The sequence below is a fragment of the Aotus nancymaae genome, unplaced genomic scaffold, assembly GCF_030222135.1.
Source record: "Aotus nancymaae isolate 86718 unplaced genomic scaffold, 86718_ANA_hifiasm-v0.15.2.pri h1tg000067l, whole genome shotgun sequence".
Lineage (NCBI taxonomy): Eukaryota > Metazoa > Chordata > Mammalia > Primates > Aotidae > Aotus > Aotus nancymaae.
The window spans coordinates 27,080,749-27,094,643 of NW_026988482.1; the positions used below are offsets into that span (position 1 = coordinate 27,080,749).

Here is a 13,895-nt window from a genome sequence, read left to right on the forward strand (position 1 = left end):
CCGTTGGTGGCGCCACGCAGGTAGAGATTACGCAAGCGAGCGCTGCGCACGCGCGCCGTGGGCGGTGCCTGTCAATCACGCACGAGGGGCGGGGCGAAGGCTCTGGAAGGCGGCCGGACTAAGATGGCGGTACGGCGCGCGGTGGGGGCGTGGGGCAACGGGGGCCGGGGGGCGGTGGGACGTTGACCCCGCCCCCTGCTGCGGCCTGTCTGCGCCGGGCGGCGGCGGCGGTGGAGCCCGGAACATGGCGGCGGCGCGCAGCTTCGGGCCCGAGCGGGAAGCCGAGCCGGCTAAGGAAGCGCGCGTCGTGGGCTCCGAGCTCGTGGACACTTACACGGTGTGTTGGGGGCGCGGGCACCCGAAGCAGGAGTGATGGCTGAAACTGGGAGTCCGACCTGGGGGGCTTGGTGAGGGGTCCGGCATCCGCAGCTTGGAGGAGGGGGTAGAGGGGTCTGCGATTGAGAGGAGGGGGCTGGGCCCCGCAGGTCCGGGAGAAGGGTTGTTGGGGCCCGGGGAGGCGGTTTGGAAAGGGGTACGCGATCGGAAGGGGAGGCTCGGGTTGGGGGCGGCATCTGGGGATAAAAGGAGCCTGGAGAGGGGGAGTGTCTAGATGAGACGGAACCCCTCTAGGACTGGAGGGGCCCTGGCCTGGAAGACCGTTACTGGCGTCCGGGAGGAGGACGATGGGGAGAGGGTCTCTAACTGATGGAATCAGGGAAAAGGGTCAGGCTCCGCAGGCCTTGAAGAAAGAGGAGCCTAGACCCTGGTTTGGAGAGCCTGAGGTCGTAGTAGAGATTTTCTCTGAGAAGTGCCGGAGCGACCTGGGGACCTGACGCCTTGGGGGTCGGGCGGAGACCGGAACGGAGGAGGGGTGGAGCCCGGCTATGGAGAAATGGGGATGGTCTCAGTGCTGAAGCGGAGGCCCCAGAAACCTTAGGAATCTTCGTGACTTTGGGCTGTGGGAGCGAGAAGGGGCAACAAGCTGCCCCCACACACTTCTAGGCTATGGGGAGACAGAGGACAAATGGGGGGTAGTCCCCGTCTCTGATGGGGTTGGATGCCAGGCCTATGAGCCTGGTGGGCTGCCTGGCAAAAAATGGCCCTGGGCTACGCATTGAGCACCTCCCTGCCTCCTGCCCTTTGTTCCCGCAGGGTAGGGAGTGGGTCGGGGCCTTGGCCCTCCCCGCATCCCTGGCCCTCATCCTAACCTCCCCCTCTGAGGACCATTCTGCTGGCTCTTTTCTTCTTTCCTGAGGGTAAGGGGAGGGAATCAGACCGGATGGGAAGAGGAGAGGGGTGGATCCTGGAGCAACAGGCCAGCCTGGAGAAATGGCTGCTCCTCAGGGCTGAAGGAGGCTTCAGCTCCATGCTCAGAAAGGAGAGGGAACGGAGGCGGGTGAGGTCTCTGAGCTGATGGCTGGCTGGCCACCAGCTATGGGCACATTCAGCCAGAGGGCCATCTTCAAAAAGCTCTCCTTATTCTGGGCTGCGCCCCTCCTCTGCATGTATGTCAGGGGAGGTGGTGATCTAGGTTGGACCCTACCATTCTCTGTCTCCGCGTGTGCCGAGTTGGATATTATTAACACACCTACCTTTCGAACATTTGCCTTGGGTCAGGCCCATGTACAAAGCATTTTACATGCGTTGCCTCGCTTGGTCCTTGATTCTAAGATGGAGGAACTCAGGCTCAGAGAGAACTTAGGCTCCAAGTTACTTACATAAGTGACACATAAGCTGCAGCCAGGAAATGGCAGAACCAGCTTTTGAACCCAGGCCTTCCTTAACCTCTAGGCCATATCGCCTTCTGTTAGAGCTTGGTTGGCACCACTCCCTCCCCACATCGACTGCTTTTGCCTTGATTCCTGGTTCAGTAGCAGAAATCACAGCCATGAACCAGTTGAAAGGGTTGGAAAAGGACTTGCTTCCAGGAGGTAGTCAAGGCACCTGGAAAGAAGTACAACAGAGAAGATGCTCAGGCTAGAACTGGCCCTGCTCTGCCTCCCTTGGAAGAAATGGCCTTGCCTGCAGCTCAGGCTGGCTTCTGAGTTACCTAGAAGGCAGGAGGTAAAAAACTAAAGAGGTGACTTGTGGTGATCACCTTTTTCTTTTCTTTTCTTTTCTTTTTTGTGAGACAAAGTCTCACTGTTGCCCAGGCTGGAGTGCAGTGGCACGATTTTGACTCACTGCAACCTCCACCTCCCAGGTTCAGGCAATTCTCCTGCCTCAACCTCCTGAGTAGCTGGGATTACAGGTGTGCGCCACCACGCCCAGCTAATTTTTGTATTTTTAGTAGAGACGAGGTTTCACCATGTTGGTCAGGCTGGTCTTAAACTCCTGACCTTATGATCCACCCACCTCGGCCTCCCAAAGTGCTGGGATTACAAGCCTGAGCCACCGTGCCCGGCTGGTAGTAATCACCTTTTTCATTCCTTACTGATGGATGGAGCCACAGGCTTGTCCCGAGTGCCTCCCAGCCCTAGTGCCTGGGCCATGTAGGCTCAGAGGGGACCTGCTGCTCAGCAAGGGTCAGGTGCAGAGGCTGGTGGGCTAGGGAAGCCTGACTTTGGGTCTGAGTTGCAGAGAGAAAGACTGATAAAGGATAATTGGGAAAGATAATTGCAGCTTTTGCTGCAGGAGGAGGGGGAGGGGTCTCCTTGTTGCCAGCTCCCTTGTCACAAGGACTGTCGGTTTCCCCTTTTAGGTTTACATCATCCAGGTCACTGATGGCAACCATGAGTGGACAGTAAAGCACCGCTACAGCGACTTCCATGACCTGCATGAAAAGGTAACTGTTAAGAGCTGGAAGCATGTATCTCAGGGCTGGAGGGGGCCTTTAGGCCAAGTTTCCATTGTGCCACACATTAGCTTTAGGGCAAAACAGGCTCCATGTCTATAGTTCACTTCTTTAATAAACTACTTTGTTAATATAACTGTGTTCATTAGTATAGCATGTAAATGTTAGCCTTCAGCTCTAGCATAGCCAGTCTGCTAGGAGCATATTTGAATTTCAGTTTTAATTTTTCCAGTCCTAGCTTGGATACGAGACGGTTTCCTGGGGAGGGGACAGGTTTGAACTTGTTCAACCAGCTATAGCTATTCCAAAGCCTATACTTTAATATCTGGCTGTGATTCCATCTTTTTCTTTGCTTTTGGAGATGCTGTCTTTCTCTGGGTCATTAGCAGCGTAGGTGTTTGAAAGACACACCACTGCCCTGATAGGTTTTTACTCTGGCTTGGAAAAGATGGCAGTTTCAGGGGCGAAAGGTGTTACTTTTCTGAATGTCTCCAAAGTCTCCAGATGGAGTTCCTTGTCTGGAATTGTATTGGTATTTCTAAAGCTAATTGGATTTGAGGACTGATCCCGGTACTGCTGCAGAGAGGGGTTGTGCAAGTGCTGAGGAGCGTCTGCCCTCAGACTTCTTGCCTTGGCCCTCCATAGGCACAGAGCCTCTTAGTCTGTGGTTGATGTACTTATGTATTTTTTACAGCTCGTTGCAGAGAGAAAGATTGATAAAAATCTGCTTCCGCCCAAAAAGATAATTGGGAAAAACTCAAGAAGCTTGGTGGAGAAGAGGGAAAAGGATCTGGAGGTCTACCTCCAGAAGCTCCTGGCAGCCTTCCCTGGCGTGACCCCCAGAGTGCTGGCCCACTTCTTGCATTTTCACTTCTATGTAAGTTCCTCATCGGGTTTTCATCTCTGCTTGCAAACCCACAACTGCCAAGCTTGAGGCAGCAAACCAGGGGAGACCTCACCTGTGAGGAGAGGTGGGCTAGAGTTAGACCCTAGGTTAGAATATGGAGGAACATCACCCTGGTTAGGGATGGGTTGTGGGCAGAAGCACGTTTGTTGACAGATTTGTCTTAAATTAGACTGAGTGTGGCTACAGAGACACTTTCCTCCACCACAAGGCGTTTTGTTTAGCAAAAATGGCCTGTGGGTGTTTAAGCTAGGTTTCCATCCAGATGGATGAGGCTGGATTAGAAACAGCTGACACCTGGCAGAGACTATTGTTGAGTTGTTGGTTCACAGCTCAAAACTAATTAAAGGTAGTCTGTGATGGTGGAATATCACCATCTTGGGGCATGTCGTCAGGGTCTGGGCTGCCAGGTGCTAAGGCTAAGGGTAGACACCTTCCTCTGTTGGGAGAGTGTGTCGTAGAGCAGCTCTGTGCTCCGTCCTGGACAGAAAAACAACTTTCATGGGTTGCTGGAGACAGAATGAGTTGTTAGACTTTAAGAAGTGTGCTTTGGCAGTGTGAAATCACAATTTTTTTTTTTTTTTTTTTTTTTTTTGAGACAGTCTTGCTCTGTCACCCAGGCTGGAGTTCAGTGGCGTGATCTCAGCTCACTGCAACCTCAGCCTCCCGAGCTCAAGCTATTCTCCTGCCTCAGCCTCCCGAGTAGCTGGGACTACAGGTGTGCACCACTACACCCAGCTAATTTTTGTATTTTAGTAGAGATGGGGTTTTGCCATGTTGGCCAGACTGGTCTTGAACTCCTGACCTCAAGTGATCTGCCCACCCCAGCCACCCAAAGTGCTGGGATTACAAGCGTGAGCCACCAAGCCTGGCCAAAACTGTAATATTAAATAGCAGTTCTGTTATGAGAATTTCTTCTAAGGAGAAACAGGCAGTAGCAAAAAGGATATATGAATAAAGACAGTCATTCTAGGATTGTAATAAGATAGTAAAGACAACCCTAAAGTATAGGCGGAAGAAGTTAAAAAAAATCAGGCCAGGTGCAGTGGCTCATTCCTATAATCCCACCACTTTGAGAGGCCAAGGTGGGCAGATCACTTGAGGTCAGGAGTTTGAAACGAGCCTGGCCAACGTGGTGAAACCCCATCTTTACTAAAAATATAAGAATTAGCAGGGTGTGGTGGCGGCTGCCTGTAATCCCAAGGCTGAGGCAGGAGAGTCGCTTGAGCCCAGGAGGTAGAAGTTGCATTGAGCTGAGATCATACCACTGCACTCCAACCTGGGCAACAGGGCAAGACTCCATCTCAAAAAAAAAAAAACAATAAAAGGGTACAGCCAGGCTGAGCACAGCAGCTCATGTCTATAATCCCAGCTGTTTGGGAAAAGAAAAGAAAACGAAAAACAAATCTGCAGCTTCACCGTCGTTTTCCCAGCAGCACACCAGTCTTCCCAGCAGACACTGTCTGAAAAAAATTCAGCTTTCTTAAGCAGTACCCAGTTGTATGGTTGTACTCACACTCACTCACACACACTCTCTCTCTCTCTGTGTGTATACACATTGTTTTTGTTTTAAACAGGGTCTCACTCCACTGCTCAAGCTGGAGTGTAGCAGCCTGATCATGGCTCAACTGCAACCTCAAACTCCTGGGCTCAAGTGATCTTCCTGCCTCAACCTCCCAAGTGGCTAGAACTACAGGTGCATGCCACCACACCCAGCTAATTTAAAAAAAAATTTTTGTAGAGTTTGAGTCTTGCAATATTGCTCAGATTGACCTCAAACTCCTGGGCTCAAGCAGTTCTCCCACCTCCACTTCTCAAAGTGCTTGGACTGCAGGCATGAGCCACTGCACCCAGCTGACTATGGTCTCATTTTTATAAGAAACAAGTTGATATGGACATACTTGTCTAGGAAACCTCTAGGAGTAAGTTTATGTACACCAGAATGCTAAGAATAGTTTTCTCTGAGTGATAGATTTTCAGATCATTTATGTTTACTTGTTTTCCCTTTATATGATGAAGACAGAGAAGAATCCACTCCCTTTTCAGGCTCGCCTTGAAGTAACCTATGGGTTATTGTCCTAAAAGCCCAGCTGTATTTAAAATACAACTTTCTTGGCTGAGCGCAGTGACTCACGCCTGTAATCCTGGCACTTTGGGAGGCCAAGGCAGGCAGATCACTTGAGGCCAGGAGTTTGAGTCCAGCCTGGCCAACATAGTAAAACCCTGTCGCTACTAAAAATACAAAAATTAGCTGCACATGGTGGCACATGCCTGTAGTCGCAGCTACTCAGGAGAGAAGCATGAGAGTTGCTTGAACCTGGGCAGGGGAGGTTGCAGTGAGCCAAGATCATACTACTGCACTTCAGCCTGGGCCACAGAGTGAGACTCGGTCTCAAAAAAAAAAATACAACTTCCTCAAAGTCTTTTCAGAGTAAGACGGCTGAACCTTTCTTGGATCACTAAAGAGCCTAGATGCTTGGTGGCAGTGCTAACCTTGGGCCACTGAGCTTGTCAGGGACAGGTGGAAAAGTGGATAGCATTCGTAGATGGGACCTGTGTATATGCTTTGGACTTTATTTAGTGTAAACCAGCAAGTATAGGGTTAACAACATACCCTTTTGTAAACATATTTTTAAACTTATGTGAGAAAAAATTTGCATTCCTTATGCAAGTCTTTCAGATAAACTTTACTGGTTAGTATTTTAAGAAATACTGTACTTTAAGAAAGCTTTGGTTAGCCATTTAAGGATGAAAGTTGACATGCAGCCCTTTGACAGTATTAATTCCTTGCTTGAGACCTGTGCCTTTGAGGAGAGGAGATCTCGCAGGCTGCCTCATGTGTGCCTGGCTCTGAGGGTGGAAAGGCCTGGACTGCTCTTTTGAGACTGGTTTGCATGAGATGGGCCTGGGGCCGGCTACATCTGGGTCTGGTTTAAGGCATACTCTGCTACTCGTAGAAGTTATGACATATTCGAAATTAATATTATCAAACAGGTTCCTAGGTTATGTAAATCCCAAGATTAAAAAAGCAATTGAACCCATCATTGGATTAAACCCAAAGTTGATCAGCCATAGTACTGTCGACATTTTGGACTAGAGAATTTGTTTCTGTAAGCAGCTGCCCTGTGCACTGTTTACCAACACTCTGGCTTCTACCCACTGGATGCCAGTAGCACTTCCCCACCCAGTTATGGCAACTAAGGATGTCTCCAGACATTGCCAGATGTCCCACTGTGGGGGGCAAAATTGCCTCTACTTGAGAACCATGGGATTAGATCTTCATTTGGGGCCTAAAGATTTGTCAGCCTTTTCTCCAGGCTGAGAGTGCTCTAGGAAATGTTTCTCTTAACTTTTATACCATCTGTGTCCTCTCTGAAGTCGTTCTACATGTGTTCTGCCTTTTGTGTTGCTGACAGTGGACAGGGTGGAGCCAGGGAACCTGATTTGGCTATAGTATGGATTTCTTTTTTTTGAGATAGCTTCACTCTTGTTGGCCAGGCTGGAGTGCAGTGGCATGATCTTGGCTCACTGCAACCTCTGCCTCCCAGGTTCAAGCAGTTTTCCTGCCTCAGCCTCCCAAGAAGCTGGGATTACAGGTGCCCACCACCATGCCCAGCTAATTTTTTGTATTTTTAGTAGTGACGGGGTTTCGCTATGTTGGCCAGGCTGGTCTCGAATGCCTGACCTCATGATACACCCACCTCGGCTTCCCAAAGTGCTGGAATTACAGGCGTGAGCCACCGCGCCTGGCCATGGTGTGGTTAAAATTGAGTGACCATCACCACTGTCTAATTCCAGAACATTTCATCACCCCGAAAGGAACCTGTATCCATTAGCAGGAGCTTCCTTTCCCTCTGTGTCCCTCAGCCCCTAGCAGTCACTAATCTACTTTCTGTCCTTAAGGATTTGCTTATTCTGGACATTTCATAGAAATGGAATCATACAGTATGTGACCTTTTGTGACTGGCTTCTTTCATTTAGCATTATGTTTTCAAGGTCCATTCATATCATAGCATGAACCCTTTGGCCCTTTTATGACGGTAATAGTGTATTATTTGGATATACCACATTATGTTTATTTATTAGCAGTTGATGGGTGTTGGGTTTGTTTCCATTTTTGGCCGTTGTGAATGATGCTTCTGTGAGCATTTGTATGTTATTTTTTGTGTGAACTTAATGTTCATTTTTGTTGGATACATAACCAAAAGTGGAACCTGAGTTATATGGTAACTCTACATTTGACTTTTTGAGGAACTACCAAATTGTTTTCCAAAGTTGCTCTACCATTTGATGTTTCTGCTGGCAGTATATAGGTTCTAATTTCCCCACATTCTTGCTTAACACTTCTCTTGTCCATTTTTTTTTAATCTTAGTTGTTCTGGTGGGTGTGAAGTGGTATCTCATTGTGGTTTTAATTTGCATTTCCCCACTGACTAATGTTATTGAGCCTTTTTTTTTTTTTTTTTTTTTTGAGGCAATCTCACTCTGTCGAGCCGGCTAGGGTGTGCAGGGGCACTATCCCAGCTCACTGTAACCTCAGCCTCCTGAGTTCAAGCGATTCTCATGCCTCAGCCTCCCAAGTAGCTGGGACTACAGGCATGCACCATGCCTGGCTAATTTTTGTATTTTTAGTAGAGACAGGGTTTCACCATGTTGGCCAGGCTGATCTCAAACTCCTGGCCTCAAGTGATCTGCTCGACTTGGCCTCCCAAATTGCTAGGATTACAGGTGTGAACCACCACACCTGGCCTGAGCCTCTTTTTATATGATATTTGGTCATTTGTATATCTTCTTTGGAGAAAAGTATTTAATTCTTTGTCTTCTTAAAAATCAGATTGGGCTGGGCACAGTGGCTCATGCAGTCCCAGAACTTTGGGAGGCCAAGGCAGGTGGATCCCTTGAGGCCAGGAATTTGAGAGGAGCCTGACCAACATGGAGAAACCCCACTAAAAATACAGAAATTAGTCAGGCATGGTAGCGCGTGCCTGTAATCTCAGCTACTCAGGAGGCTAAGGCACAAGAGTGGCTTGAACCTGAGAGGCAGAAGTTGTAGTGAGCCGAGACTGTACCAGTGTACTCCAGCCTGGGTGAAAGAGTAAGACTGTCTAAAAAAAAAAAAAATCAGATTATCTTTGTTGTTGAGTTGTAAGAGTTCTTTATATATTCTGGCTACTAGACTTTTAGAAATATATGCAAATAATTTCTCACATTCTGTGAGTTGTCTTTTTCTTTTTTTTGAAGCGGAGTCTCGCGCTGTTGCACAAGCTGGAGTGCGGTGGGGTAATCTCGGCTCACTGCAACCTCCACCTCAAGGTTCAAGCGATTCTTGTGCCTGAGCCTCCCAAGTAGCTGGGACTGCAGGTGCATGCCACCATGCTTGGCTAACTTGACTAATTGTGTGTGTGTGTGTGTGTGTGTGTGTGTGTGTGTCAGTCTTTTTGTGTGTGTGTGTGTGACAGAGTTGCTCCATCACCCAGGCTGGAGTGTAGTGGCACAATCTTGCCTCACTGCAACCTCTGCCTCCTGGGCTCAAGCAGTTCTCCTATCTCAGCCTCCCCAGTAGCTGGGGCTACAGGCGCCCACCACCATGCCTAGCTAATTTTTGTATTGTTAGTAGAGATGGGGTTTCAGCATATTGTTCAGGCAGGTCTCAAACTCCTGACCTTAGGTGATCCACCTGCCTCGGCCTCCCAAAGTGCTGGGATTACAGGCGTGTGCCACCGTGCCCGGACATGTTTTCATTTTCTTGTTGGTGTCCATCGAAGCACCAAAGATTTAGATTTTGACTAAGTTCAATTTATCAATTTCTTTTCTTTGGTCACTTGTGTTTTGGTATCATATGTGAGAAACCATTGCCCAATCCAAGGTCACAAAGATTTATGACAATATCTTCCGGTATGGATTTTGTTTTTTGAGACTCTGTTGCCTAGGCTGGAGTACAATGGTGCCATCTCGGTTTACTGAAGCCTCGACCTTCCAGGCTCAAGTGCTTCTCCCACCTCAACCCCTGAAGTAGCTGGGACTACAGGCATGTGCCACTGTACTTGGCTGATTTTTTGTACTTTTTGTAGAGATGGGGTTTCACCATGTTTCCCAGGCTGGTCTTGAACTCTTGGGCTCAAGCAATCCACCTATCTCAGCCTCCAAAGTGCTGGGATTATAGGTGTGAGCCACCACACCCAGCCTGCGGTGTGGATTTGAATGACACGGAAAGAAAGCACTACTTCTTTTCCAGCCTGCTTTAGGTGTGAGTGCAGTGGGGTGCTGCCTGTGTGAGTGAGAGGCACACTGCGGCACTGGCTGTTGCTATGCTGCTTTCCTGATTGCTATGTCCTGACCCTCCTGAACACATGGTGACAGGCCTCATCCCAGAACCCCTAGAACAGAGGTTTTCAAACTCAGTGAAATGAATCCCATCTGGAATTCTAGCACACCATGTGGGACAGGACATCCAACAGTGGTGGATTTGGAGGCAGGCCGAGGTAAATTCCCACCCCAAGTCAGTCATTTAACCTGTCTCTGAGCTGGAGGCTGGTGAGCTGCGGCCCTTGTGAGGCCTGCAAAAGACTGTGCAGTGAAGGTCAATGGCTTAGAAGAGTATTGGGCCTGAGGTTAGAGCTGACCACGTGCTGGCCATTACTAGGTGGTCTGGGAAAGGAAACGGATTCATTTCTCTCGAAAGGTGTTTATATTGTCTTCTTTTACAGTTAATTGGCTAGAACAAAGATGCTTTTCAAAATTTGGAATCAGGGGCTATGTTGAACTGTTACAGTCTTAACATTGGCTTTAGCATCCAATTTATTTCCATGATTTGTTTTAGTTGCAAAGTACTGAGGCTGTGAATTATAACAGATTTTCTTTTCAACTTAGTCTTGCAACTCTCCTCAGTTAAAGTTGAGGTTTGAATCCATCAGTGGGGAATTTTAGCTTAAAGTTGAATCATACATATTATGCCTGACTCCTGCTAGAATGCCTCATCACCAACATAAAGTGAGATGAGGATTCCAGCCCTTAGCATGTGTTTCAGCCACACTTGGGGGATGGCCTCAGTGACACGTAATTCACTCCCTGGTTAGTACCCCACAGATAAGCACACTGCCGGGGTGTGTGCCAAGCCGAAGCATCTGGGACTGGCCTGGGGTTTGCGTGAAGTGCAGGTGTTTTGAGGTACACTTGGTTGCAGGGCACGTGCGCAGGCACGCTCAGTCAGGGACACAGCCCAGCTAGTGTTTACGGGAAGCTCAAACCTCTGCCTGCGGCTGTACACCAGCACAGAATCCTGGCAGGTATTGCAGCTGATGTCTTGATCAGTAACACATTGGGGGGGTGAGTGTTACAGTTTGTAAACATAGCTGATACTAAGTTTCTAAAACTTTTTTTTTGAGACAGAGTCTCGCTTTTGTTGCCCAGGCTGTAGTCCAGTGGTGTAATCTGCCACCTCCACCTCCCAGGTTCAAGCGATTCTCCTGCCTCAGCCTCCCGAGTAGCTGAGATTCCAGGCTACCACCATGCTCAGCTAATTTTTGTATTTTTAGTAGAGGTGGGGTTTTACCACGTTGGCCAGGCTGGTTTGAAATTCCTGACCTCTCATGATCCACCCACCTCAGCCTCCCAAAGTGCTGGGATTATAGGCATGAGCTACTATGCCCAGCCTTAAGTGTTTTGTTTTGTTTTTTTAGTTGAAAAACTTACATTGAGGTATAAAGAATACAGTGTCCGTCCGTCCTTCCTTCTTCCCTTTCTCCCTTTCTTTCCTTCTTCATTTCCTTTTCTCCTTCCTTCCTTCCTTCCTTCTTTCTTTCTTTTTATTTTTTTGAGACAAAATCTCACCCTGTCATCTAGGCTGGAACCAATAGCGCAATCTTGGCTCACTGCAGCCTCCACCTCCAGAGTTCAAGCGATTCTCCTGCCTCAGCCTCTAGAGTAGCTGAGAGTATAGGTGTGTGCCACCATGCCCCACTATTTTTTGTATTTTTAGTAGAGATGAGGTTTCACCAGGTTCTCCTGGCTGGTCTTGAACTCCTGAATTCAAGTGATCCGCCTGTCTCAGCCTTCCAGAGAGCTGGGATTACAGGTATGAGCCATCGTGCCCAGCCAAGAATGCCCTTTAAAGAAATACATTTCAATTCAGACATTTATGGCACCCCAAAGCAATTCAAGTCCCTTCAGCACAGATAGGGTAGGGCATGTGGGCTCTGGCCACTGACACCCCACCTGCCTCCTTTTGGCATGGGGAGGACTGACTCCTACCACCTTTACTCATAAGCCCACCATTTGACCAGAGAGCCCTCTGAGGAGGCCCACGTGCTAAGTTTGGGGGCTGAGGCATTTCTGTGTTCCTCTCTGGTTCAGTCTCCGTCCCAAGGTGAAGGGCAGCCTGGAAAACCAAGTAGAAAGTGTTGCCATGTACTTCCTGTACCCTAAAGAGCAAAATTGTTACATAAATTGCTTTGAGATTCCTTAGAAGAGAAAGCTTTCTTTTTGCTTCATAGGAGCCGGTGGCCCTTATACTCTCTCAATTTTCTGTGTGTTCCACAATTCCAGCCCTATCCCCTTAGAGGGGCTGGCATCCAGGGTGATTTCTTTTTCCTTTTGGAGAGACAGGGTCTTGCTATGTTACCCAGGCTTGACTCTGAACTTACGGGCTCAAGCGATCCCTTTGCCTCAGCCTCCCAAGTAGCTGGGACTACATGCCTAGCCCAGGGTGATTTTTTTCTCTGTGCTCTTTCTGAACTGACACCAGCTACCTGAAGAAATGTGCCATTGGCCAGGTGCAGTGGCTCACACCTGTAATCCTAGCACTTTGGGAGGCCGAGGCAGGCGGATCACTTGAGGTCAGGAGTTTGAGACCAGCCTGGCCAACATGGTAAAACCTGTCTCTGCTAAAAATACAAAAATTAGCCAGGCATAGTGGTGCCGGGGCCTGTAATCTCAGCTACTCGGGAGGCTGAGGCAGGAGAATTGCTTGAACCCAAGAGATGGAGGTTGCAGTGAGCCAAGATTGCTCCACTGCACTCCACCCTGGTCATGGAGCGAGACTCTGTCTCAAAAAAAAAAAAAAAGAAATGTGCTGTTGAAAGTGAGGGTTGTTCAGTACTGATCATGAGGAACCCTTTCCCCTTAGATAACTGTAAGAGCCTTGTGTCCTGAGAGGCCCTAGAGCTATTCTTGGGGAATTGAGGTGGGCAGAGATTGGCAGCCCCTAGGACCTGCTTAGCTTCAGGCGATCTGACAGCAGGGAGAATTGTGAAGTGCAGATCTGTAGACAGGGCGTGGTTCTCCAAACCATCCGTGGAGAAACAAGCCTTTGGATCATTCCAGGCTCTTCCTAATCTTCGCTTCTTCACAGCTGCCAAGGAAAATGTCAGTGAGTTTAAGTAGTTGCAGGAGACTGAAGTTGAACTTCAGAGCACACCTGCCACCTCTGTCCTCACTTCCAGCTGGAGCCCTGTCTTGCTCTGAGCCTGCTCTGCCCCTCTCGGCCCTTTTCCATTTGGCTCTGCACCCACGGGTCCCTTAAAGCTGAGGCTCTGTGTGCTCATTTTGTTCCCTTTTTGTCCAGGGGGTACAGGGAGGAGTTATTCTCACACTGTATATAAACTGAATTTCAAGCAGATTAAATGAATAAACACATTTTTTAAAGATACCATAAAGGACCAAAATAAAATAAGGGTATTAGTTTTATAATCTTGGAGTGAGAGAAGAGGCCCAAGAAGTCATAAAGGAAAAAAAATTAGGGCTGGGCGCCATGGCTCACGCCTGTAATCCCAGCACTTTGGGAGGCTATGGTGGGCAGATCATGAGGTCAGGAAATCGAGGCCCTACTGGCTAACATGGTGAAGCCCCATCTCTACTAATAATATAAAAAATTAGGGTGTGGTCATGTGCGCCTATAGTCCCAGCTACTCGGGAGGCTGAGGCAGGAGAATGGCTTGAACCTGAGAGGCGGAGGTTGCAGTGAGCTGAGATTGCACGGCTACATTCCAGTGTGGACGACAGAGCAAGACTCCATCTCAAAATAAATAAATAAATAAATAAATAAATAAATTAGAGGTTAAACAATCTAAAAATGAAAAATCTCTGTCAGAAAAAGCACCATGAACAAAGGTAAAAGGTATACACAGACTGGGAGGAAATATTTACAACATATAAACGACAGTTAAAATGGCCACAATGTATAAAAAATGAAAAAGAGAC

The 13,895-nt window shown here is 48.4% G+C and overlaps 1 protein-coding gene across 2 annotated transcripts in view; it reads left to right on the forward strand.

Annotated features, from left to right (window-relative positions):
- The first annotated feature begins 207 nt into the window (after window positions 1-207).
- The window catches only part of NISCH (nischarin), a 37,836-nt gene continuing 24,148 nt past the window's right edge, over window positions 208-13,895 (forward strand). For both annotated transcript variants that reach the window (XM_012460675.2, XM_012460676.2), the window contains exons 1-3: window positions 208-337; window positions 2,702-2,785; window positions 3,489-3,671. In XM_012460675.2, the coding sequence (XP_012316098.2) occupies window positions 245-337; window positions 2,702-2,785; window positions 3,489-3,671 (360 nt within the window). In that variant the 5' untranslated portion in view covers window positions 208-244. The remainder of the gene's footprint in view (window positions 338-2,701; window positions 2,786-3,488; window positions 3,672-13,895) is intronic.